This window comes from Lactuca saligna, chromosome 4 (assembly GCF_052625555.1).
Source record: "Lactuca saligna cultivar CGN05327 chromosome 4, ASM5262555v1, whole genome shotgun sequence".
Classification (NCBI taxonomy): Eukaryota; Viridiplantae; Streptophyta; class Magnoliopsida; order Asterales; family Asteraceae; genus Lactuca; species Lactuca saligna.
Window position 1 is genome coordinate 62,381,068 of NC_136420.1, and position 25,510 is coordinate 62,406,577.

Here is a 25,510-nt window from a genome sequence, read left to right on the forward strand (position 1 = left end):
AAATCTCGGCGAACCAATCTCGATTATAAGCATTGGCAGGCGATAGGGAGGACGATCTCTAGATTTCTTTCTATTGGCAAGGCATAAGAGTCGTTACCTATGGCCTGTGTGGTCTTGGAATTACCCAATGAATGTTTCATAACGAATTGATGTGGTATATTCATATCATACTATATGGGCAGTAAGAATTTGTAGTCTTATTGAGACTAGAACTCATAGGGAATCAAATCGATTTATGGATGGAATCAGGTATGCAGTATTTACAGACAAAAGTATTCAGTCATTGGGGAAAAATCAATATACTTAATATACTTCTAATGTCGAATCAGGATCAACTAAGACATAAATAAAGTATTGGGTCGAACTCTTCTTTGGTGTCAAGGTAATCGCGATGAATAGTCATCGACTTCGGGGAAAGGCTAGAAGAGTGGGACCCATTTGCATCTTCCTTGAAGGTTCTAGCAAACGAAGACAGAAGACATTGATCTAGTTATCTTTGTCTCTATCCTCTTTCTAAAGATAGATAAGTAAGGTTTTTTGCCTTTTGATGAGAGATGTGAACAAGAAGTTTCGAGAAAACTGTGTTTTCTCAATTATATGAAGCCAGTAAGCAAACAATGAATCCATGGATATTTGAACCCGAGTCTCCAGGAAAAAGCAGCCCACAAGAAAGGAACTTGCCCTTTGACACCAAGGGATAAGAGCGGATTGTTGTCGATGACTTGGTGAAGGGAATCTATGAGAGAAGGTTCTCGACGAACCAGGTTCCGACCGAATAGAGCGCTTTCGGACTTGGCCGATCATGAAGAAGATCATCCTCGCTCGGTAACGGGTAGATAAATAAAGGAAAAAGCCTTCTCTGGAGCATGCTCATGACAAGATCCCGAACTCCTACTTTGAAGGTTGGCAGCTGCAAGACCCAAGTCAATGTCTTAAGTCGGGCCTTCGACGGCAGCATGGAAGAAAGAAAGTAGTTTTGTTCTAAAGTCGAGATTTTGAAACTATAGGATATTTCCCCAACCCATAAAGAACTGTAGTTACATACAACTCTCAAAAGATAAAAAGAGAAAGAGTTATGACTTTAAGTAAGAAAGTGAAAGTTCAATCCTCACTGCCAAAAAGAAGACAACAACAATCCGTACTACTTCTCTCAGTAAATAACATTCTCTTAGTTAGAGAGTAAGTAGATAGACGGATTAGTACTTTTACCCAGGGGTAGCCTTCTGGAAATCCTAGCTATTCTTAGCATGATATTGGGGAATCTCATTGCTATTACTCAAACAAGCATGAAATGTATGCTTGCAAATTCGTCCATAGGTCAACTAGGATACGTAATTATTGGAATAATTGTTGGAGACTTAAATGATGGATATGCAAGCATGATAACTTATATGTTGTTCTATATCTCGATGAATCTAGGAACTTTTGCTTACATTGTCTTATTTGGTCTACGTATCGGAACTGAGAACATTCGAGATTATGCGTTCACCCCAGCATTCCCCACTTGTCTGACTGTTGCTGAGCAGTTTTTTGGATATCAAACGGACCTCCCCAGAAGTTAATTTTAATCTGGCTGATTTCCCTTCTTTTGGGAAGCAAGGAAAGCTGATTCCAAGGTTCATGGGATCGTTTAAAGTGTTTCAGAGGATTGGGAATCAAACTTACAAGCTAGAGTTGTCAACTGAACTGAAAAGTATTCATAACACCTTTCATGTTATCTATTTGAGGAAGTTCATGGTAGATGTTCCCGAAATGAATCCACTTTTGGAGATAAGAATTGATGAAAGCAAAAGGTTGATTGAAGAACCTGAAGCGATTGTTGACGGAAAGACGAAGAAGTTACGATGTAAGATGGTCGGATTGGTGCTTATGTGATGAAAACATGTAGCGGGGAAGAAATTCATCTGAGAGACAAAAAGCGAAATGAGGAGTCACTATCCACATCTGTTTTCTGATGCACAGAATAATCCTAAGGGGAGATAACTGTAACGTTCGCGTTTCTCGCTAGGAATTAATAAAATATGTAATTGACATCGGTCAAAAGTTGTAATTATTTTATGAATAAATAAAAGAAACTTGTTTGAACATATGTGATATTTGTGTATATATTATGCGTATATAATATTAGGTAAAAATCTAATAAATAGGACTAAAATAACCGTAAAAAATAAAAGATTATTTAGAACAAATAATCTAAATGAAAGTTGTAGTAATCATGATGTTGATTCTGTACATATAAAGAACACATAAATATGACTTCGTATGAAGAATTTATGATCCTTTGAAGTTTCGTATTCAACCTGATACGACAAAGTGTGTCGTAAACGGTGAATCGAAGATGAGTTGCCTATTAGCTTAAGTAATCTAAATTAAAGTCGTAGTAATCATAAAACCGAACTCGTGAATATAGAGAACGCCCAAATCTAACTTCGTATGAGGAAGTTACGATTTTTCGAAGTTTTAGCACAGTTGTGTCAACACAGAAATAGAAATTTAGATCGGTTGATTTTTTGCCAAAACAATCTAAACAAGATTTGAAGATCTTGTGAATAGTATTCCGCCAATATAAAGACAGTCGAGAATGAATGTCATATGAAAGAATTATGATTTTCATACGGACTTTAATGGCCGAAGTCTGTTAAAAATATAACTTTTAAAATAAAGTGAGAATTAGTTGTTGGTGTATAAATGAAAGTTGTAATACTCGTTGATAGTTACATGTAGATATAAAGAACACCGAAAATGGAGATTGTATGAGAAATATTATATTTTTTGAAAGTTTGGAAATTCGCAAGCGCATGCGAGAGGCGTGATGCGCGATTCTAGAAGGCGCTAATGTGGCCCACAACAAATTTGACACATGTCACATTCTGGGAGGAAGGAGTGTCGAGCATGCCAGGGTTCTGCCTATAAATTTCTTTCAGCCCTCATTCACTTCTTCATACCTCCATAACACTTCTTTGGAATTTCCACTCTTAAAAATATGAAATATCTCTATATTTTATAAGTTTTAGTGAAGCCCCAGGGTATTTTGTTGGGATTAAAACCCTAACTGAGATTTGATGAACAAGATACGAAAAATAAGAACAAACACAAATATGAAGATTATGTCGAATGATCACTCGATTTATTGAATTGTGAGGAACAAATTACACTTAAGAAATAAGAATCTAACTCTACAAGAAACCTCACAACGTGGCGGCTACATTTTGTCTAACTCTTAACCCTAATTGTGAATAATACATGACTATTTATAGGGAAAAGACAAGTCTTGGGCTTTTAACCTACACTTCATCAAAGGGGCCCATTGCCATCATCCATGGAGTGCTTTGAAACCCTACAATCTCCCCCTCAAAGTATGGAATGGATGACAATGCTTTAACTTCCAAAACAAGCATCTAGCAAATAAAAAGATCTTGCAATGAGGAATAGATGAAGCAATCCACGAATCTTGATTCTTCAATAGTCTTCAAACACGGGCTCTAGGATATGTAAATCAAGCACTGAAGTAATGTCTTTAAACTTCATTTTCGAATGTAATCCCAAAGAATCTTCATGAAAACCAAACCCGCCATAAAAACCCATTTCAGAACAAAGAAACCGAATCACTTCTTGTCTTTGAAGAGCTCCCCCTCCAAGTCACAATGATCTTTAAATAAGCTAATGATATAATCCATGAAAAATATCATGTAAGAACCCAAACTTTAAGATTCGTCACGCCACTGGATCGAGAAAATACAAGAAGTCGGAGATATAACAAGTCCTTAGCAGAGCTCGATAAAGAACTTCCGCTGTAAAGGATACTTCTCTGTAAAAGATTTAGCAGAGCTCGATGAAGAACTTCCGCTGTAAAAGCTACCTTCATAATTCTACCACAAGCTTTATCAAAAATCTTCAACTTTGAAAAGTCACAAATCCAATTTCGAATGGCCATACCAAATTCTCCCCCGATTTATTATAAAAAACATGATTATAAAGCCTTCAAATGGTCATGAGAATGATCTTGAATGGATAAAAATTTACTAAGCTCCCCCGCGACAAAATGATATACACAATGAAGTATAAAATCCGAAAAACTCGTGAAAAATTTGACGTTATCACGAAAAACGACTTTCCGAATCGCCAAGACTTGATGGAATCTTTATTTTCTGTTCACGAAAAAATATGTGCGTTAAAAAAATCCAAAACTATTCACCGGCCCTTAATTTTGTAAACATTTTCGACAATTGGGCAGAAACTGTCACTTTGCTGAAAGACAGGGACTGAAAAAGTAATTCTGCATCATTTTCCCTTTAATTTGTAACAATTTTTTAATATAATCCAAAACTACCAAGTCACAAAAAATTTAGGGACCAGAACCATCAAATTGCTGAAGTTGCAGGGACTAAAAATGAAACTTTGAGTTTTCTTCCCCATTTAAACGAATGATTAACGAACACAGCTATTTCCATTTGTTCACTAAAAACTCCGATTCCACCGATTAAACCATTCCAGTTCCAAGTTTGTTGAGTCTAAAATAACACAGATTTTACCTTCATTCCGAATCAATCCAATGCACAACACATAATCGACTGAGAGATGCGAATCATGGTATCCACTTTCGCTGCGAATCAATGTTTTAAGAGCAGAGGCGAATCAATGTTAGCCCCCGAATCCAAGCACATGTTCGTTTTTTTGATACCGAGAACATTCGCAGGAGAATCAATTCGTAATTTTGACTTTCAGGCTGACCCACAAATGACTCCAATCCCAATTTCGTTCGTTCTGATCATCACTCTTCAAATTGCGAAATTGGCTTATCATAGCGAAGACTTCGATCAGACAATGACACAATTGATTACAAAAACGAGACCTTTGCAATTCTGTTACTTTAGTTCAAATCTTCTTCATATTATTTCATTCTGATTGTAGATAAATTTTTCCGAATCCACATCTTTCGTTCCAATTAAACTTGCTCTTCCTTACCAAATAATCAAAACACCAAATTTTGATTTTTATTCTTCAATGAACACCATATCAACAACTTCACAGATTTCATCAACATCTTAGACAAAAACATCACTTTTTGATTGCAGAACAAGACTCGATTCTCAAATCAAAGCATCAATTGGATATCAATCAGTCATAAGGAAGTATTATTACGAATGTTGATTAGAATTCGATCCCGATTAACTTGAATTGAAACAACTCAATATTGGTAACAAGAATGAATCAAAGAAATCGAGATCAAAATCGAATGAATTCGGCCTTAAATCAAAATTTGATTATGATAATTTCAAAAATTACGAGAACAACGTGAATCGGCAATGTCCATCAATAGCAAGCCAAAACTCATATGAACGGTAATAGAAATTGGGCTGAAGAGGACTCGAATGAACAGTAATTGGCAATAACGGGCTCAGGTAAAAAAAATGGTATTAGATCCGTTGAATGTATAGTAATCAGGTCCAAAAAAATGATTAACAGTGAACACGATTTGTACTCAAAGCAAATTAGATCCAGAGAACAGATAGAAAAAAAAATACCATGATGAATAGAGAAGAACATCATAAATTTTCATGAACACCGGCTTGAACATAATTATGATTCCAAATCGCCAAAACGCCAATAATCTTCAATAACTTGTGTAGAAAATCATCAAACCAAGAACCAATACTTCAAAAATCAATAGATCTTCAAAGACCCGCTCTGATACCACAGTTGGGATTAAAACCCTAACTGAGATTTGATGAACAAGATACGGAAAATAAGAACAAACACAAATATGAAGATTATGTCGAATGATCACTCGATTTATTGAATTGTGAGGAACAAATTACACTTAAGAAATAAGAATCTAACTCTACAAGAAACCTCACAACGTGGCGGCTACATTTTGTCTAACTCTTAACCCTAATTGTGAATAATACATGACTATTTATAGGGAAAAGACAAGTCTTGGGCTTTTAACCTACACTTCATCAAAGGGGCCCATTGCCATCATCCATGGAGTGCTTTGAAACCCTACATATTTGATAGTCCAAAAATTAAAAGCTATTTTGGTCAGAGTTCTCCGAGTGCAATTTCCAGACTTTTGTCAGGAAAATATCTGTAAGTTAAGCTACACTTATATATGATTTCGGTGTAACCTATGTTTATATTCATAGTCGTTATTGTGAATTTATAAATAAGATTTTTCATCGATTTCAAGTCAAAATACTGATTAATCTACTTACGGGGATGATGTCCATGCTAGATTTAGTGAGGTATTTAAATTGGGATTTCCAAACAGTATACTTTGTATACCAAACTGACCCTACCTCCAATATGATCTTACCTGGTTGTTCCTTACTTGATAGATCTTGATGTAGACATTGAAATTGTTGAGGAATCTAGACTATCATTAGTCACAAGCGATATAAGACTAAGACTTAGTAATAATCATACCTAAGTCTCATCAAAGGAAAAGCTAACTGCTAAGGTGAAGTGTTTCCCAAATTTCGAGTCATCCAATTTTAACAACTAAGTGTGTAGCTACTTTTGTCTTACACATAAATATAAAGTATCTAGATGATAAAATGCTACATATGCCTTGTATCTGTATTTCTTGAAATATGTGTTAAATGAAATATATGATTTTTGTACTTGATTTAATCGTATATGTATTTTCATATATAAAATATATTATGTAGTGATGAGTGATGAACGATGAAATGATGATGAGAGGCCATGACTGTTATAGTACTAGTATACTGATGAACCAGTCATCTAGCAAAATATAGATGACAACACAAAATATTCTAGACACTCCAGTAGAATGCTAGCAGGCTTGCTGTAACACCCGAAATCTAGAAGATTGATTGTGGAAATAAATCCCCTTTCCTAAGGACCAAGATGTTGAGTTTATGGTGGGAAACTCAATGTGTTGGAGGCTTGTGGGTCGCGTGTTTTTATGAACCAACTCGGCGAGTTCGTGAAGGGGACTCGACAAGTTGGGTGCTAATTGAGAAACCCTAAATTTTCGGGTGTTGCATCTTATTTAAAGGTCTTAAGTTCTTTAGTTGGCCTCTTTACCATCCTCATCTGTCCAGAAACCCTAAAATTGAGCCTTATCTTCCATTGTTGAGTGTGTGAGCTTGGGGAGAGCCTTGAGTGCTCATTTTTGGTGCATGTTGAAGGAGCTAAGGAATTAGGAGTTGCTTGGCTTGAAGAAGAAGTCCTCGATCCAGAATCTCTGTCCTATTTGCCAAGTTTTTGAGGTATCAAGTTCTCACCTTGCTTATTAGTTACTTAGATCTCTTATTGGGTTAGAGTTTATGCTTCTTAGCTATGGTTGGGTGGATGTTGGGGATTAGGTTGTCCCAAATGATTATTCTTTCAGGTCTAAGGTCTACATGAGGTCTTTTGGCATAAAGGTGCCAACTTTATGGATTTAATGGCTTCATGCATTCATTAAGTCTTTCGTTTAGTCCTTTTTGAGCTCTTCCTAGTCATGCTTAAGCGTAAAGCTGGAAACTTTATGTTGCCATCTAGCCTTATGGGGTCAGATCTGCATTTTGGGGTTTTATCTTTGATGATTAAGTGCTTAATGATTAAGCCCTCACTCTTTTAAGTCTAGGATTTGGGTTTGGACCCATTTAGGTGGTTCCTAGGGGTAAAGTTGGAAAGTTTACCCTTGATCTCATTTTAGTCGATATTTGAGCTTTGGAGCTCTTGGATTCGATGAAGGCAGCTTAATGCATTAAGTTGTTGGTTCTTAGGAGAACTCGGCGAGTTTATTGGTCAACTTAGCGAGTTGACTTGGTTTTTCCCGATCTGTGCAGTTGATGGAGAAACTCTGTGAGTTGAAGGACAACTCAGCAAGTTGGGTCAACCTGGATTGTTGACTTTGACTTTTGATTTATGTCTTTGATCAAGTTTTTCCCAAGGGGTACTTGAGGTAATCTGAATTGTATTTAAGGGTATTATGGGCTTAGGATAAGGCCTATATGGGGTTGGGCCTAATTTGGAAAATTGGGCTATTGGTTGATTAGTGGGCTTTTAGGCCTTTCAAGTTGTAGTTTGGGTCATGGATTTGGACAAGGCTAGGTTAGGGGTAAAATGGTCTTTTTACCCCAGGTATGAAGTTATGGTTATGGATTGGAACCCAATTTCTAATTGGGTGTTATTTTTGATCTGATAGTTCGGATGTGTTGTTAGGGCAGCAATTAGGGAATTCTTTCAGTGAGCTTCTACATTCTAGGTGAGTTTCCTTACCGGGTTAGCGGGTCGAGGGCACTAATGCCGACCCATGTTTATGTTGTGTTGTTAGTATGCTAGTTGTCTTGGTGACTCGTGAATATGCTGGTGTTTATATGTTTTCGAGGCTAAGGCCTTATGTCGGGTGAGGACTGATGAATATTGGTATGCTATGTATCTATGTGACTATTACATGTGTATGTGTTTATTTGATATATGTTATTGTATGTTGCGCGGGGCCCATTTTACCGAGCTCAGCTCGATGTTGGGCGGGGTCCGATGTCGGGCGGGTCCCGATGACAGGGCGGGGTTCACTATGTGTTTACTATATGTTTATTGTATGTATGGTATGTGGTATTTGGGGAACTCACTAAGCTTCGTGCTTACAGTTTTTGGTTTTGGTTTCAGGTATCTCCGGTTTAAAAGGGAAGGGCTCAGCTTGATCAAAGCGTATACACCCATGTTTTCCGCAATATGTGATTTTGGGATTTTAACTCTGATAATTGTTTTAATTTGAAACTCTTCTAGATGTTGGATTAAGGGTTAATGAATGTTTTGGGCATAATAAAAACAAAACTTTTACCCTTGATTTTTGGAATGTTACACTTGCAACCTGTAGGTGTTAATGAATTATCTGTTCATTTGATGTACTATATCTCCACATGGTTGCCTTATTGACATATATTGCCAAAGGAATCCCTGAAGCAGTATTGCCTACTCATTGCTTGTGATAATCCTTAGGCCCCTTGAGATCAATATTATTGGATCAAAAAGTGAGAATAACGGGAACGGGGTAATCGAGTAAATTATTTGATGTGAAGTATATAATTAAAAAACTTAATTATTATGGGTTGAAAACCCTATGTGCTAACTAGACTCTTAAGCCCGACCCAATCGGTTTTTTTGTATCATAGGTAGTGGTATGAAAGCGTATGGATGATGAGAGATTTGAGGAATCTGTAGGCCATTAATACAGATAAATGTTATAAGGTTTGTAATGAATAGTTTATGCTTATGTTGTTTGTATCAATGACGACATCCCAAGATTTTATATATTAATGAGAAATGATTTCTATGAAATATTTTATTTAAATGTTTTGGGAACAAATTTCGCAATAAAAACTATATTCTGGATTAAATAAGCATAAAGAAAAAAAGTTGATGTCACAAATAAGACCTAAGAAATTAGAAACTAAACATACTGCAAGAACCATTTATAAAGATTTATCGTTTTTTCTCACAATTTTTCAAGGGGATAATTACTTAAAAGGGTAATATACTTTTTAATTTGTACACATTTGGTTATTGGGTTTTTTCTGTCTATATTTGCCCATTCAACTTGTTTAACTACATTCAGTTCTTATGATCCGCTGCTCCAGGTAAGCCGGAAAAAGTGACTTAATAAGATAATATATTTCTCACTTTTTACACATTTAGTTCTTAATATTTTTCAAATTTAGTCGTTAATGTTTTTTTGTTGCAAAATAAGTCATTGTTTTTGTACATATTCAATACTTGTGAACAATTTCTTTAGTTTTTTCTCACAACATCCTACATAGGACAATCATTAATGAGGTGTTCATGGTTGTTCATACTTATGGCCACTGTGACCTTTATTGCTTGGTGCTTAGGTCTTGTGTTTTGAACATCGTAACTTCTTACGATCTAAAATTTTAACGATCATTATATTCACGCGTTTGTATTCTAGTCTACAACAATTTTCGTTTAAATTACTCCCATTAAAAAGTAATATGTTTTTACTTACGGTTTTATAAAAAGCGTTCATACATACATTCATAAAAACTTCGGTTGCCATAACATATGTTGGTTGCAGTTCATATTTACGATTTTATAAAAAGCATTCAAACATACATTCATAAAAGCGTTCATACATACCATAATAGCTTCAGCTATAAAAACTTATAGGTTACCCAACCAATATGCTTTCAGACTTATCCGTCATTTTCCAGAACATATGTTTGGCTGCAGTTCCATCCGACTCACTATATCTCAAACACCATCTACAGACTTCGGTTGTGTATGACCCTACACAATCTACCCTAGTCTCGGATGATCAACCTTCAGATGTGAACAAGCCAACTTCTACTGGTGGCCGTAAGAAGAAGATGGTTAAACGAAAGGGATCTCTCTTAAAAGTTAGAACCAAAAAGAGAACCAAAGCCAATGGATCCTCTTAACAGGATTCACACATTGGCATTCGATCTGACTCTGGATCGCTGCCTACCCTTCCCGTTGACTCTTCTGAAGTACCCTTCGGAGTTTTAATATCACATGCACACACTCACGGGGAGTCAGCACATAATCTACCCCCACCTTCTAAAAAAGATGGTGCTGGTATTGAAAATAGTCCCTTGAACTCCCTTGGGACACACCCACGAGTCTTTTTGGAAATCTCATTCAATTCTACCCATGCACAATCAAGGGCCCCTGCTTCTGATTCTAAACTTTCTGAAGATGGAGTAGTCCCTCCTACTTCGAAAGCCCCAACCGGTTTGATACCTGCTTCAGGTAAAGGATGATTGGGTATTTTTTGACAAAGACTGGTCTAATTTTGTTGACAGGGCTCACTCTAGACATTCAGAGCTAACGAGAGCACAAGTGAAGTATATGCTTATTTCTATGCGTCAAATGGCTCTTCAAAGCCGTCTTCCCCTTCGCTTTTCCATCCAATGAAGAGATTGATCAAGTGTTCCATCCTTTCGAAGAAGCTCAACAAACCGCTATAGGATATGTTCTCAATCCTATACTTGTTTAGGATAATCTTCCTCTGACGTTCACAAGCGAAGAAATTCCCAAGCCTCCCTCCGATGAAGATCATTTAGATGATGTAATGTTTGACAATGACAACACATCTGTTGGTACCATTTCAATCTTCACATCTTTCAAAACATTATAGAAGCCTTCCTCCTCCAAACCATCGTATGATTTCAGTATTTTCTCTTACTCGGAAGAATCCAAAGAAGAAGAAAAATTAGACGTTGATGCCAACACACATGACAATCAAAGGAACGAAGATCAAACCAATCCAGCTGATAATCCCAAGCATTTTGAACCTTAAGATGATGTTAATAATGATGATAAAAAGTTTGAGAGTTCTACCTCGGACACATGATCTTCAGATGAAAACATTGCAAATCCTTTTGCCTTGTTATAACTCTGAGACAATGTTGCATCTTATGTTTCCAAAGTTGACTCTCTCGATAAGATCGATGCACAACTTGATTCCAAGATTGATCAGAAGGTTGCCATTCTCGACTCTAAGCATGAACTCATTCTCAAATCTCTCTCTGATGTCAAAGACTGACCCCTCTGAACTTGATTGAGCAAATCAACTCGACCAACTCATTTCCCTCCGGTTCAAGCACAATTTGGAAGAAGTCAAACATACGTATAACGACAGCCTCGATCATCACATCTCCACCACCACTACTATGCTGAAGATTCATGACAACGTGATTAGTGCTACCAACGAGCTCATCAAGCAGACTCATGTTCGTCATGAGAAACAAATTCAAAGGTTAGATAAGGAGATTAAAAAAAAGGATGAAATGAATGTGATAATGCAACAGGCTCTCATGGAGTTGATCCGAGCCACCTGACATATTGTTGATGTTCCAAATTATAGATTTGATGAGATACTCGTCATTATTGATGAAACATTTACCCATCTGAAAGCTCAGACTCCCACAACCGAAGCTTATGGTGCTCTCTCCAAACATATCAATATGAGCTTTCAAAAAGTGTTCAAACGATTGAGTGACCTTCAACAAGAAAACAGACTTGCATCGGATGCAAAGCCTTCCGATGTAAGAGGGGGAGAAGGAGCTAGTGAATGAGAAAAACAGATTCAATGGAAACTGGCTCGAAATTTGTGCTACGAGATGAGTCATCCGATGTAGAAATACTTGAGGTTGAAACTCTTGAACCTCTTGAGTTTGGTGATGAAGAAGGTGAAGACATGGTTGAAAATATTATTTTAGGACTTCAAGTTATCAAGGGAAAATCGAGACCAAGCTAACCATCGACGCATTCCGAGCTACTTAACATATGCTTCCACCAATCCCTTCTCTGAGGATCACTTAAATCGATGAAGGTTCTCCAACCCAGAAAGTTGATGATCTCCTTGAGGAGCCTCTTTTCCTCTTCCACCTGAAATTCATCATGACCGAATTTAGTCAACAAATCATCTTTGACTTGAATGTACCTCCACAAGACAAAGGCATGTAGATTGCTACTGAATCAGACAACCTAGTGAAGATGTTGAAAAAGTCCGAGGGTTGATCTCAAGAAAAATCGATCAAGCTTTGGAAGAAAGCATCAAGATTCAAGCGCTGAAAGACAATCTGAATCCGATGTTGGGCATATCTCCTCTTTTCCGAGGAGTTATTCACGATATACACTTTGTGCCATTCATGTATTACGATCTTCCAACACAGGATGTCGTTCAACTTGATCTGCCAATCTCTCCTCACGGTCACTTCTACATCAAGTACGCTCCTTTCACTCGAATGATGATCCTCAAATAATCATCAGGACAGAGCGTGAGAGATTGAAAACCTTCTACTCCATCAACGCACGTCCCCAAAAAGAAGTGTGGTCTCAAAAGCGAATTACCAAGATCGTTGGATACAGTAACAAAGTTCAAAGCAAGTTTGATCTTAAGTACAAATATTATGTCTCTCGGAACAAAGAATCAACCATCACCCTCACAGATGCCAACATTTTTCTTGTTCCTAAGTTATCTTTACTTTGTTCATACTCACTTTACTTTACTTAAATATTTTGTTGAATACTTTGTTGATCTTCATATTTCAAGATAAGACTCGTTTACCAAACTTGAGTGAACTAAAATAGGGAAAATGACTTACGAGCCCAATGAAGTTTTCAAACCGTTCAAAAAACCTCAATCATGTTTTGTCTTTTTAAAAAACCCCAACAAACTTAACATTTTTTCTAAAAACCCCAACTAAGTTACACTTTCCTGAAAGTCAAATAAGAGAAACATATGATGTGGCTTATTACCGTGTCGGAAAAATAACTTGTTAGACCAACGAAGTTTTCAAAACGTTTAAAAAACTCCAATCATGTTTTGATTGTTCAAAAAAAACCTAACGAACTTAAACAAAACAAAATTAGAATGTTTTGAACGGTTTGGAACTTCGTTGGAGTTTTTAGACAAAATGTTAAGTTCGTTGGGTTTTTTTGAACAGACAAAACATGATTGGGTTTTTTTAAATGGTTTGGAAACTTCGTTGGGTTTTTAGGTCATTTTCCCACTAAAATATTAGCATCAAATATTGATCTTAAGTTAATTCAAGTTCCGTACACTAAGTTTTGCACTTTTAAACGAATCATAAAACTAAATATTTACAATTAAACAAATTAAAAAGATAAATATAAACTAAAAACAAAAAATATATTACATTCGTTATACATTTTCAAAGAATGGAATTATTTTAATCTTTCATTTCACACTTCTATCATGTGTCATTGAACCAACGAAGGTACAATTTCTTTTAACTCCTCTTTCTCTCTCTCTAGGGTTTCTTTGTGTCGCTAGGGTTTACAGTTCACCGGCAAGAAAAAAATGGAGCTATCAAAGAAGAGAAAGACGGAAGAGAACGGCGTTCTGTACACAACGGCCGGCCCCAACGATGTCGTTGCTCAGCCGCTCTCCCTCTCTTCTTGCAGTCTCAGTCCCCAAGATGCACGCAAGATCCTCGAACCCTTCACCAAAGAACAGCTTCTTGACGTCTTACAAACTGTCGTCGTACGCGATGTTGCTGTTTTAGATGCCGTCCGCTCCATCGCAGATTCTGACCCCACCCAACGTAAACTCTTCATCCGTGGCATCGGTTGGGAAACCACCAGTGAAAAGCTCCGATCGATCTTTTCGAGTTTCGGAGAACTCGAAGAGGCTATTGTGATAACCGATAAAAACACAGGCAAATCGAAAGGTTATGGATTTGTTACATTTAAGCATATAGACGGTACAATTTTGGCTTTAAAGGAACCTAGCAAGAAGATCGATGGTCGTATTACGGTAGCGCAATTAGCAGCGGCTAAAGATTCGAATAATGTTGATGTGTCGACGAGGAAGATTTACGTCGGCAATGTTCCCTTTGAACTTTCGTCGGAGAGATTGTTGAGTCACTTTTCATCGTATGGTGAGATTGAAGAAGGGCCATTAGGGTTTGATAAACAGTCCGGGAAACAAAAGGGGTTTGCGTTTTTTGTGTATAAGACGGAGGAAGGCGCCAGGAATTCAATCGTTGATCCGATGAAGAACATCGATGGACACCAAGTTAACTGTAAAATGGCCACCGATGGGAAGAAGGGGAAAGGAGGTGGGCCTCAGGGACCAACTGGAATGCCTGATTCTGCTCCTCCAACTGGTTCGATGCCAGGGTCCATGAATACTGGCTATGGTATGCCGGGTAAGGTTACTTTCTTGTTAGCGTTATCTTCTTCTACTAATCTATCAAGTTCATAAAGCCATCATTGTCTTTTAATGGTGGAATACAGGTGGGTTAACATCATATGGTGGATATTCTAGTGGGCGTCCTCTTCCTCATCAAAATCCACAGATGAACTCTTCATTGCCTTCAACAGTTGGTGGTAGTCATGGCTATGGTAATCAAGGGCCACCTTCCTATGGTGGTGGTAGTGGCGGCGTCGGTTACGGTGGTGGTGGTTATGGTAGCGGTGGATACAGCAGTGGCTCACATTATGGAGGTGGTGCTGCCTCCGGGGATTACCCTGGGTATAACAATTATGGGTCGTCTAGAATTCCTCCGAGCTCAGGTGGTGGTTATGGTGGTGGCGATGGTGGCAATTATGGTGGCGGTGGATACAGCAGTGGCTCACAAATGCCACCAGCTGGTCCGAGAGGTCCACCTAGCCAGATGTATCAGGGTGGGCCCCCTTACTACTGAGGTAACGTTATATGTTTACTCTTCTTTATTTTGCTTAAGCTAATATTATTAGTCATATGATTAGGTTAATGCGCAATTCACATTTTAAATTTTCTAATTTACTAATTGGACCATTACACTTGTATTTTTGATTTTTGATTTTTGATTTCAAACCAAGCATTGCAATGGAAATACAAGTGCAATGGTTAAAAAGATTCATTCACTCATTTTATTAGGAAGTAGTTAGTTATTGACTAATTGACCTCTTCTTTATTTCATGTTTGCATATGCATTATATATATATATATATATATATATATATATATATATATATATATATATATATATATATATATATATATATATATATATATATATTGTGTTTTCCCTAACATGTTAATAAGTTTCTTGTGAGTTGAAAATTTTCTCTGAGTTTATACCTGTTCTTATATTCAACTGTTTTACGTGTCAGATTGACTTATTTGTTTCAGTGGTAGATGTCTGAAGTTTAGTGTTATTTGCTCTTCTTTTGGTAAGCTATGTTTGCTAAAAATAAGATGTTATTTTTCAACAGGTAGTTATTGAGTTTTATGGCTAGTTTTTAGTTAGTAAGTGTAGGTTTGTTACTGTTATGTTTGTTGGGTTTAATAATCTTTCTTGAGAGTTTCATCTTTCTCTGAACTGAAGCATTACATTGTGAAGGTGGTTTTCCTTTTAAGCTGTTTTTCTGTCATTTTTTTTTTTACTGTTGTTGAATTTGTACTATTGGTTAAATGATGTATTTGGTTCAGGTGTATGAGAATTAAGAGCTTGTTGAGTTGAAGACAAATGGTTTTATTTGGTTTTGGTGATAAATGGACTCTGCTTGCTTGCTTGCTTGCTGTCTGATGTCTGTACCCATTAAGTGCTTGCTACATGATCACTCACTCTTTATCTCATCTGTCTATCCTATCTGACTTGTGGATCTGAGTTTACTTTACTTACTAGTAATACCAATATGTTTTAGATCTTTGTTGACTTCTGTTATTATAGTTTCTAGTTTGTTTCTACAATATGAATATGGAATGTGCTTCTTAGGGCCTGTTTCCTTTCTCTTTCCAAATAAGTGCTGTATGGATAAGGTGCTGAATTGATAACTGGTGTGTGTTTGATTTCTTTTGTGCTTAAGTTAATGCATGAATCCTGTTAAGTGGAAAAAGAAATGTATTTGATCTTGTTAGGTGAAAGTTGAAACTTTGTTAAAACTTTTCTAAGCTGCCCAACTTTGCTACTTAATTGTATGTTTTACTAAATGAATAAAGGTGAAGTTAGGCCCAGTATCATTTAAGTTATTGGATTTTGCAAAAGAAAAAAAATAATTCTTGTAGCGTGTTTAGAAGTTAAGTTAGGAATATAGCTCTTTAGGGGCTTATCCTCTTTTATTTATTTATTTATTTGTCATCGATTTTGGGTTATTTGGTTGTGTGTATGAATATGAATTGGGGGAGGATTAGGTTTGGTATGATATAATCTAATACATGGAATTAAAAAAATATAGAATGAAGAATGTTTCGTATGATATAATCTAATAAGAATCTATTTGTTTATAGTAGTTAAATTAAACTCTTGTTTTTAGTCTTATGGTGATGGTATTAACTTTCTTCTCGTGATTTAAGAGAAGCAGTGTTCTCATGATAATAATAATCTTTTTTTTCTTTATATAAGATGTCCATTATTTTACATTTTTTCATGTCTAAAAACACTAAACGACAAGCCATGTGTGGATCTATGAAAGACGCTGATTTTTATGATATGATATCCTTGAGGGGGAAGGAAGTCGGTCAAGCATGTTACTTGCCATTTCATTGCGGTCAAAGAAGAAATAAGATTTAGTTTTTAGTACGAGGATTTTATTTATTTATTTATTTTTTAATGTTTTGGGTTTAAAGACGAAATAAGATTGTGTAATTTAAATTCAGTGTGACCAAAGATTATAAACTCAATAAATAGTTGACTATGTTCTGTTTAATGTTTGTAATGTAGATTCTAAGTGATAAATCTATAAATCCGTGAAATGCTCACATAAAAAAGTGTAAATTACTTTTTGGTTGCTCGATAAGAAAACAAAACTTTATTAAATAATCAAATAAAAAAAAAATCAATGTGAAAAGTGGGTAGATAATTTGAAAAGCAGTACAAAATAATGTGTGAACTAGCAATTTCTTAAGTAGAAACGATAATCATGAAATGATGTCCGGTCTATGTGGTTATTTATCGGCATATACATAAACACACTTTATAATTTGATTGTATTATTGAAGAAAGCAGCAGATCTGTGAATGTTATTAGAATGGGCCATGGGATATAAATGTCAACAGTACAATTCGGTAAATCATAGCATGTGATTAAATTATTGAAATCTTAAATAAATTTTGATAAATAATAAATAAATAATAGTCAATATGTTCACTTCTATTTTCCACCCACATTATTTGTTGAAGCTCTTAACATGTCAACCGACTTAGTTTTGCCGAAACGAAAAATTATGTACTCTGCAAACCATATTTGCAATCATTTGCAGAAGAGGTGAACAAATTATTGTAATTTGTAATAATAAGTTTGTTTGTTTTCTAACGTTTGTATGATGTTGCAATAAACTGATTTATATAAAATGATTTTATAAACTTAAAATAGTTTTTCTAACACCAAACTTTTAATTATTATAGTTTTATTACATTGAAATAAAATTCATATCACCATATATGTTTATCTCTCATTGCTAATAACAAAAAAGAAAAAAAAATGAAATTCATACTTTAGCAAACATAACATTATAGCAGGAACTTTAAACACAACAGTATTTATAAAGCTAACATTTTTTCTTGAATCTCATGCATTTGAAACCCCCATTCTTTTTTCCTTTCACTATATTTATTTGAAACTTCCATAACTTTTCAAATTTTTTATAATAATAATTATAATTTGGTAGTTAGGTTAAATAAATATCAAATCTAAAGTGTATTCATATATAAACTAAATTTCAATATTAAAATAATATCTTTAATTCTACTTATAAAATTATGTTTTTTAACTTTTAACATATTATACTTAATTTATTAGTTTTAATATATTGTTGAATGTAAACCATTATCATTTTAAAGGTATAACTTTTGAACAATTTGTATAAAATACTTAAATTATTAATTAAAATATAACATTATAGGCTCAACTTAAATATAAAATTTATTTAACTTAAACAACCGAAATATTATTTCATAAATAGGGTTAAATAAATATTAAACCTAAAGTGTAATCATAAATATACTAAATTTCAATTTTAAAATAATATATTTACTTCTATTTATAAAGTTATGTCTTTAAATTTTAACATATTATACTTAATTTATTAGATTTAAAATATCGTTGCATGTAAACCATTATCAGTTTAAAGCTACAATTTTTGAACAATTTGGACAAAATAGTTAAATTGTTAATTTAAATATAACATTACAATGTCAACTTAAATATAAATTTCAGTTCCACTAAAAAACTATATAATATTTTGTAAATAGTTAAAATTGATAAATTATAGTGATAAATGCAAAAAACTAAATTGTAATATCAGTTTAACTAAAATATTTCCTAAATGTATTTATATAATCGTTAAAAATTTTCAAATAAGTAGTTTAAAATAACTTATAATAACAATAGTTAAAAATAACTCTATATAAATGATTATAATGTTACCTTTAAAATAAAAAAATAATGTTTGATGTTTTAAATAATTATAATGATAGAAATTAAAACATTAAGCAAATATATTTTAAAAAATTGGTTAAAAATAACAACTATAAATAATATTAAACTATATATAATATTTAATTTTATTGATGTGTAACTCGTAAGTAGAAGTCATTCAAACGATTAAGATTATGACGTTATAATAGATTTATATGTTATCATATAATTCAAAATAGTCAATATATTATATCAAATTAATATACGAATTATTATATCAAATTTAACAACAACGTTAGTCTTATATTTCAAAAAATATATACTTGTAAAGATTTCAACTATATAGGTGTTTCTGCGCATTACAATGTCAACTCAAATATAAATTTCAGTTCCATTTAAAAAAACTAAAGAATATTTTGTAAATAGTTTAAATCGATAAATTGTAGTGATAAATGCAAAAAACTAAATTGCAATATCAGTTTAACTAAAATATTTCCTAAATATATTTATGTAATCATTAAAAATTTTCAAATAAGTAGCTTAAAATAACTTACAATAACAATAGTTAAAAATAACTCTATATAAATGATTATATTGTTAGCTTTAAAATAAAAAACAATGTTTGATGTTTTAAATAATTATAATGATATAAATTAAAACATTAAGCAAATAAATTTCAAAAAATTAATTAACAATAAAAACAACTATAAATAACATGAAATCATATATTATATTTAATTTTATTCATGTGTAACTCGCGGGTAGAAGTCATTTAAACGATTAAGATTATGAAGTTATAATAAATATATATATATATTATCATATAATTCAAAATAATCAATATATTATATCAATTTAGTATATACAAATTATTATATCAAATTTAACAACATTATTTATTGTTATATTCAAAAAACCATATATTTGTAAAGACTTCAACTATATAGGTGTTTCTGCACAACACGCGGATATTCGCCTAGTTAATCTATAATCTATGACGTTTCAGCACCAATGCATCATGCATAAAAAAGATAGATTTCAACAAAGATTATACATTATAATGACATTTTTGTTGGGTTTTGGTCATAAGACATCCTATGTGCTCATACAAACCCTAATGCTTGGATCTAGGTTTCTCTATTGTACATGCTTTGAATCCAAGACTATAAACCCTAATTCTAGCATGCAAGTAATCATATTAACATGTAATTAGGTTTAAGAACATACCTTGATTGTTATGTAGTAATAACAATCCCAATTCCTCCTTGTATTGACTTTGGAATGCATAGAGTCACAAGTGTCACTCCTCTAATGGCTTACAAACACCATAAGCAAGTGGAGAAGGTATAAAGAGAGAAGTGAGAGGTTAGAATTCGTATCTAGGACCTCTTGGGAAGGGATACACGAATTCATAGCCCTAGGGGTGTTTATATAGGTGTAGAGATAGGGTTTCAGTCATTATCCTTATCTAGTTGATTATCCATTAAGCAACCAATAAGATAATCCTTGAATCCTTATCATACTCGAATTCTAAGGGATTTACACCTCAAATTCGTTCACCATATATATAAGGTAATCCTTACCTTATTTTGTAACTATCACATAATTACAATTCAGCCCCTCTAGTTTAATTAATTATATTTGATCACAAAACTAATTCTTAATTAATTATTGACCAATATTAATTAAACAAATATGATTTCTCCTTTAATATATTATTCTTATAACATATTAATAAATCATATTATCCTCTCTCTCTTTATTCATTTGTCCAATCAAGTTGCTTTGGTGAAGGCAACCCAAAAGGACCATGCACCATCGGGTCAAGTACATACCAAAATAGTTATGGACTTAGACACTAATCCAACAATTTTCACATAACAAGGACTTCAAATTAATCTATAATCTATGATATTTTAGCAATGATTGATCATGAATCAGAAAAAAACGATATCCACAAAGATTATACACTATAATCAACAAAATCAACATAAAGTTGCAAATGTTGATGATTTCAGCAAAGATTAATCATCAACAAAGAAAACGTTTTAGCGAATATTTTAGTAAAGATTAATCAACATAAACTTGAAAATGTTGTTGATTTCGGCAAAGATCAACAAATCATTTCAACAATGATTTCAGGAAGATAAAATCGAACATATTAAAAAAATATTTATTTAAAGATTTAAAGACTTTCCTTTTTCCCTTTGAAGAGTTCAATGACCATTGAACTCCAAATCCATTGAATGCTAATGTGGCATTTCACAGTGGTGGAGTTGTATTCCTTGAATGACAAGTAAGCATGACACCTCATTCAACTCTTCCATTAAACTCCCCATTGTGGATGCTCTAAGTTCAATACTATATAAAACTCAAGATATAAGGTGCGCCTTATAGACAATGTCATAGTAAAAACCATACATATTGTTCTCATCCTTGTACCAACGATTTGTAGAACTTGTCTAACAACTTGGTTTTCCAGCATCGTCATACTGACTGATTTCTTTCATTTTCTCTTGGAGACTAATATTGTGTACTTAGAAATCATCATCCACCATTCTTCTTGAATGTGTCATCTCCCTATTTGCTTGAGAGTTCGCCATTACAAATTTCGATCATTTTAACTGTTTTCTTGCATTTATGTGACTCACATTCTTTTTGGTCTTTTCTTATCTCAACATAATATGCCTTATATTTCTTCAATGTGCTAACATGAAAAAATATATCCCACGTCGCACACATGTCAAAGCCATTTAGAAAGGGACCACCTATGTTAGATCCTACACTGTATTTTAGTTAGTGCATTGCATTACTTTACTTTCATGCGACGTGACATGTCCTTTGTGGTTCAACAATTATGTATTTTCATGCACGATCCCCGAGAGCCACACATATAGGCTCTAAAACATATTCTTTAGTACATTCGTGGGACACTTGATCGCGACCTTCAACTATACATCTTGTCATCATCCGGTCTTGTTGCTTACTCTAACACTACTAACATTGACTATGGCGGTTATCCCTCTACTCGACCACCTCTAGACTTTTATAGGCGATAATCTAGTTTTTGGTCGTCAAAACGCCAATGTATCATATACTGCTCCAATGCTGAAGCTGAATATCGAGGGGCTACGAACATTGTTGTTGAGACTTGTTGTATCCACAATCTTCTTTGCTAGCACAAGTATCCACCAAACAAAGCCACAATTGTTTACTACGATAACATTATTGCTGTTTACATGTTCTCCAATCGAGTAATCCCATTCAACATCAACGCACAAAGTACATCGAGTTTGACATTCATTTTATTAGAGATCAAGTTCGGATCTTGTTTGTGTGTTCCACGTCCCATCCTTTTCGCAATACACTGATAATTTCAGCAAGGGATTACCATCCTTATTTTTTTTCTCGACTTCTAAACCAGGTTGAACGTTAGGCAATCTATTTCGATCAAAATGCAGAAGGATGTTAGCATATATCATTTCTATTATTGGCCAATGTTTGTATTAGTCCATTTGTTATATTGTCTCATATTTCCCGACCCATTTTTTATGTTGGCACCTATATGGCTATATCCATCAAGGTAAAGACTATGTACACCTAAATGACATTTGAAAGCGATAGTAAAATGAAATATAACTACAAGAGCTTCACAACCCAAAACACAAAAATCGATCAGAGTGACCAAAATGCTTGAAACCCAATAACCTGGATATTTTAGTAGTTTCTAACCATTTTTTTTGAACAACATCGTCCTCATAGATTTCGTCTTTATTTTATCTCAAACCAATCAGTATCATGTAAGCTCAAGCTTCTTATTCTTAATAGTTGTTGTCACCACCTTTAATTTATCAATTAATCTTAAACTGACAATTTAGGGTAGTTAACTTGATTAAAACTAGATGAAACAATATGATAGTTGCTTATTGATTTTTTTCTTTAATTATACTAAAAGTAGAGAAATATATGAACCATGTTATGTTCTTTGGGCTTGAATATTCCGAACTAGTCCGTCAAGATTTGGGGCCCATTAGACTCAATGAATATCAATATCCATCCTATTCTCAAAGGGAAGTTCTCTTGCGTTTGCTGGATTCTATTCTAAATCATAATGGAACATTGAAAAATGGGCAAATTATCTCTACTGAAATCCTCAATTTCCTCTTCAAGAATCATCTCAAATCCTAACCACGCGTTGATTCAGACGGAGACTTCGAGTTCCAGTCATGGTCATCCACCAACTGCCGCATCCCTCTCACTTCTCCTCCAATCTTACATAAATTCAGACACCCCTTGGCATGGTCAAAAGATTCATACCCATGTTATCAAAACCGGGTACAGACCCAACACAAACATATCTATAAAACTTCTGATTCTCCATTTGAAATGTTCCTGTTTGCTTTATGCACGCCAAGTGTTCGACGACTTGCGTCAACCAACTCTTACCGCTTATAACTACATGATAGCGGGGTATACAAAACACGGTGAAGTGGTCGAGTCATTAAATTTAGTTAGAAGACTTGTTTCATGTAACGAAAAGCCAGATGGGTATACATTTTCAATGATCTTGAAGGCTTCCACTAGTGATAGTATACTCCCAATTGGATGTCGAATTGGAAAGGAAGTCCATGCCCAGATTGTGAAATCTTATGTTGTAGTTGACGATGTTCTTTCTACTGCTTTAGTGGATTTGTATGTGAAAAGTGGGAGAGTAGACTATGCTAGAAGAGTGTTTGATTTCATGAACGAAAAGGACATAGTTTGTTCTACATCAATGATTTCTGGATATATGAGACAAGGTTATATAGAAGATGCTGAAGAAATTTTCAATAAAACAACTCACAAAGATGTAGTGGTGTTTAATGCAATGATTGAAGGTTATAGCAAATCAATTGAAACTTCCAAGAAAGCCATGAACATTTACATAAACATGCAAAGATTCGATTTTAAGCCTAACATGTCTACATTTGCAAGCATTATTGGAGCTTGTTCTTTATTATCAACAAGTGAAGTTGGTCAACAAGTACATGGTCAACTCATGAAGACCGAATTCTCAACTAATATCAAAATGGGAAGTGCTCTAATTGACATGTACTCAAAATGTGGAAAAATCGAAGATGCAAGAACAGTTTTTGATGGGATGCATGTAAAAAACGTCTTTTCTTGGACTTCAATGATCGATGGGTATGGAAAAAACAGTGATCCAAATGAAGCACTTGAGCTTTTTGATCAAATGCAAAACGTTCATCACATTACACCAAATCATGTCACTTTCCTTAGTGCTATTTCAGCTTGTGGGCATGCTGGATTGGTGTCTAAAGGTCAAGAAATCTTTAGAATCATGGAGAAAGATTACTTATTGAAACCACACATGGAGCACTATGCTTGTATGGTTGATTTAATGGGGAGAGCAGGAAGGGTAAATCAGGCATTTCAGTTTGTAATGGGAATGCCCGAGAAGCCGAATTCTGATGTGTGGGCCGCATTGCTTAGTTCTTGTAGACTACATGGTGATGTGGAGATGGCAAGTATTGCAGCCAATGAGCTTTTTAAGTTAAGTAGTGATAGTAGACCAGGAGCTTATGTTGCATTATCGAATACTCTAGCGGATGTAGGGAGATGGGATAGTGTTAGTGACATTAGGGAAATAATGAAGATGAGGAATATAATCAAAGATTATGGTTCCAGTTGGATTGGGACTGGGACTGAGACTGATGATGGTTTATGATATCTGGTCAAGTGCAAGAATTAGTAACACATTTTTTGTTTATTTGTTTATTACAACATCATACTTTCATTTCTCCCTGTTAGTATTAGGAAATTTTTACCCAATTATAATTTATAACAATGTCATCCAAATAGAAAACACTTTTCATTATTATAGTTTGGTAGATTTTTCCAAGTATATTGTGTAAGAAAAAAAATGTTATAAATGGGTAGAATTCTCATAGGACGATGACTTATTAAGAATAGAACCTAAACGTGCCACAACATTTTTTTTCTTGCCAACCACAACCTAAACACGCTAAAAACCTTGTCGATCTAACAAGTTCAATCTAGTTTCATTGCTTCAATTTTTCTTTCATTCAATGGTTCGTGTAACTTCTTCCAGTAAAGATAATATTCAAATAACATCTTCCAAAAATTAAAATAGTGGCCTTCAAATTTATCGATCTTAACACTACAATTAAAGATGTGAAAAGGTAAAGGACACAATGATATAATGTGGTTCAATCGATCATAGAAATCGAGCTATGCCCATGGATAAACTAGAGAGAGATTTTATTAATAATATTAGACACTTGTTTCTGCATAAGATTATATTTGTACAAAGGAGATCTATTTATAGAGACGAGTTGATCTAAAATTTACTTGTGAGCTATGCCTAAAAATACTTTGACAACTCATCTGGCTTGACTTGAGAACTGCAACCTTCTTATCATGTACCACAATTATGGGACACCATAAACCACAATTGTAGTATGTTAGAAACCACAATGCTTCTTCATCCAGTACCTTGGGTACGGTATGTTGGACGCCAGAACCTTACTCTGCATGCTTAATCTACAACTGCTTCAACAACCCTACTCCATAACTGCTGATTTTGGTGTCGAAACTGATATACGCACTAACCCATTCAT

At 34.3% G+C, this 25,510-nt stretch overlaps 2 protein-coding genes across 3 annotated transcripts; both read left to right on the plus strand.

Moving 5' to 3' along the window:
• Positions 1–13,705: 13,705 nt before the first annotated feature.
• LOC145041994 (RNA-binding (RRM/RBD/RNP motifs) family protein) lies at positions 13,706–16,305 on the plus strand. Of its 2 annotated transcripts, none has more exons than XM_078990268.1 (3): positions 13,706–14,675; positions 14,764–15,174; positions 15,944–16,305. In XM_078990268.1, the coding sequence occupies exons 1-2, from the start codon at positions 13,826–13,828 to the stop codon at positions 15,171–15,173; spliced, it is 1,260 nt and encodes a 419-aa protein (XP_078846394.1). In that variant the 5' UTR covers positions 13,706–13,825; the 3' UTR covers position 15,174; positions 15,944–16,305. The 2 variants fall into 2 exon arrangements, with proteins under 2 accessions (XP_078846394.1, XP_078846395.1); XM_078990269.1 differs by lacking the exon at positions 15,944–16,305 and adding an exon at positions 15,625–15,870.
• Positions 16,306–22,944: 6,639 nt separating this feature from the next.
• Positions 22,945–24,670, plus strand: LOC145038557 (Tetratricopeptide repeat (TPR)-like superfamily protein). Its single transcript, XM_078986881.1, has one exon. The coding sequence runs from the start codon at positions 22,996–22,998 to the stop codon at positions 24,595–24,597; it is 1,602 nt and encodes a 533-aa protein (XP_078843007.1). The 5' UTR covers positions 22,945–22,995; the 3' UTR covers positions 24,598–24,670.
• The last annotated feature ends 840 nt before the right edge of the window (positions 24,671–25,510 follow it).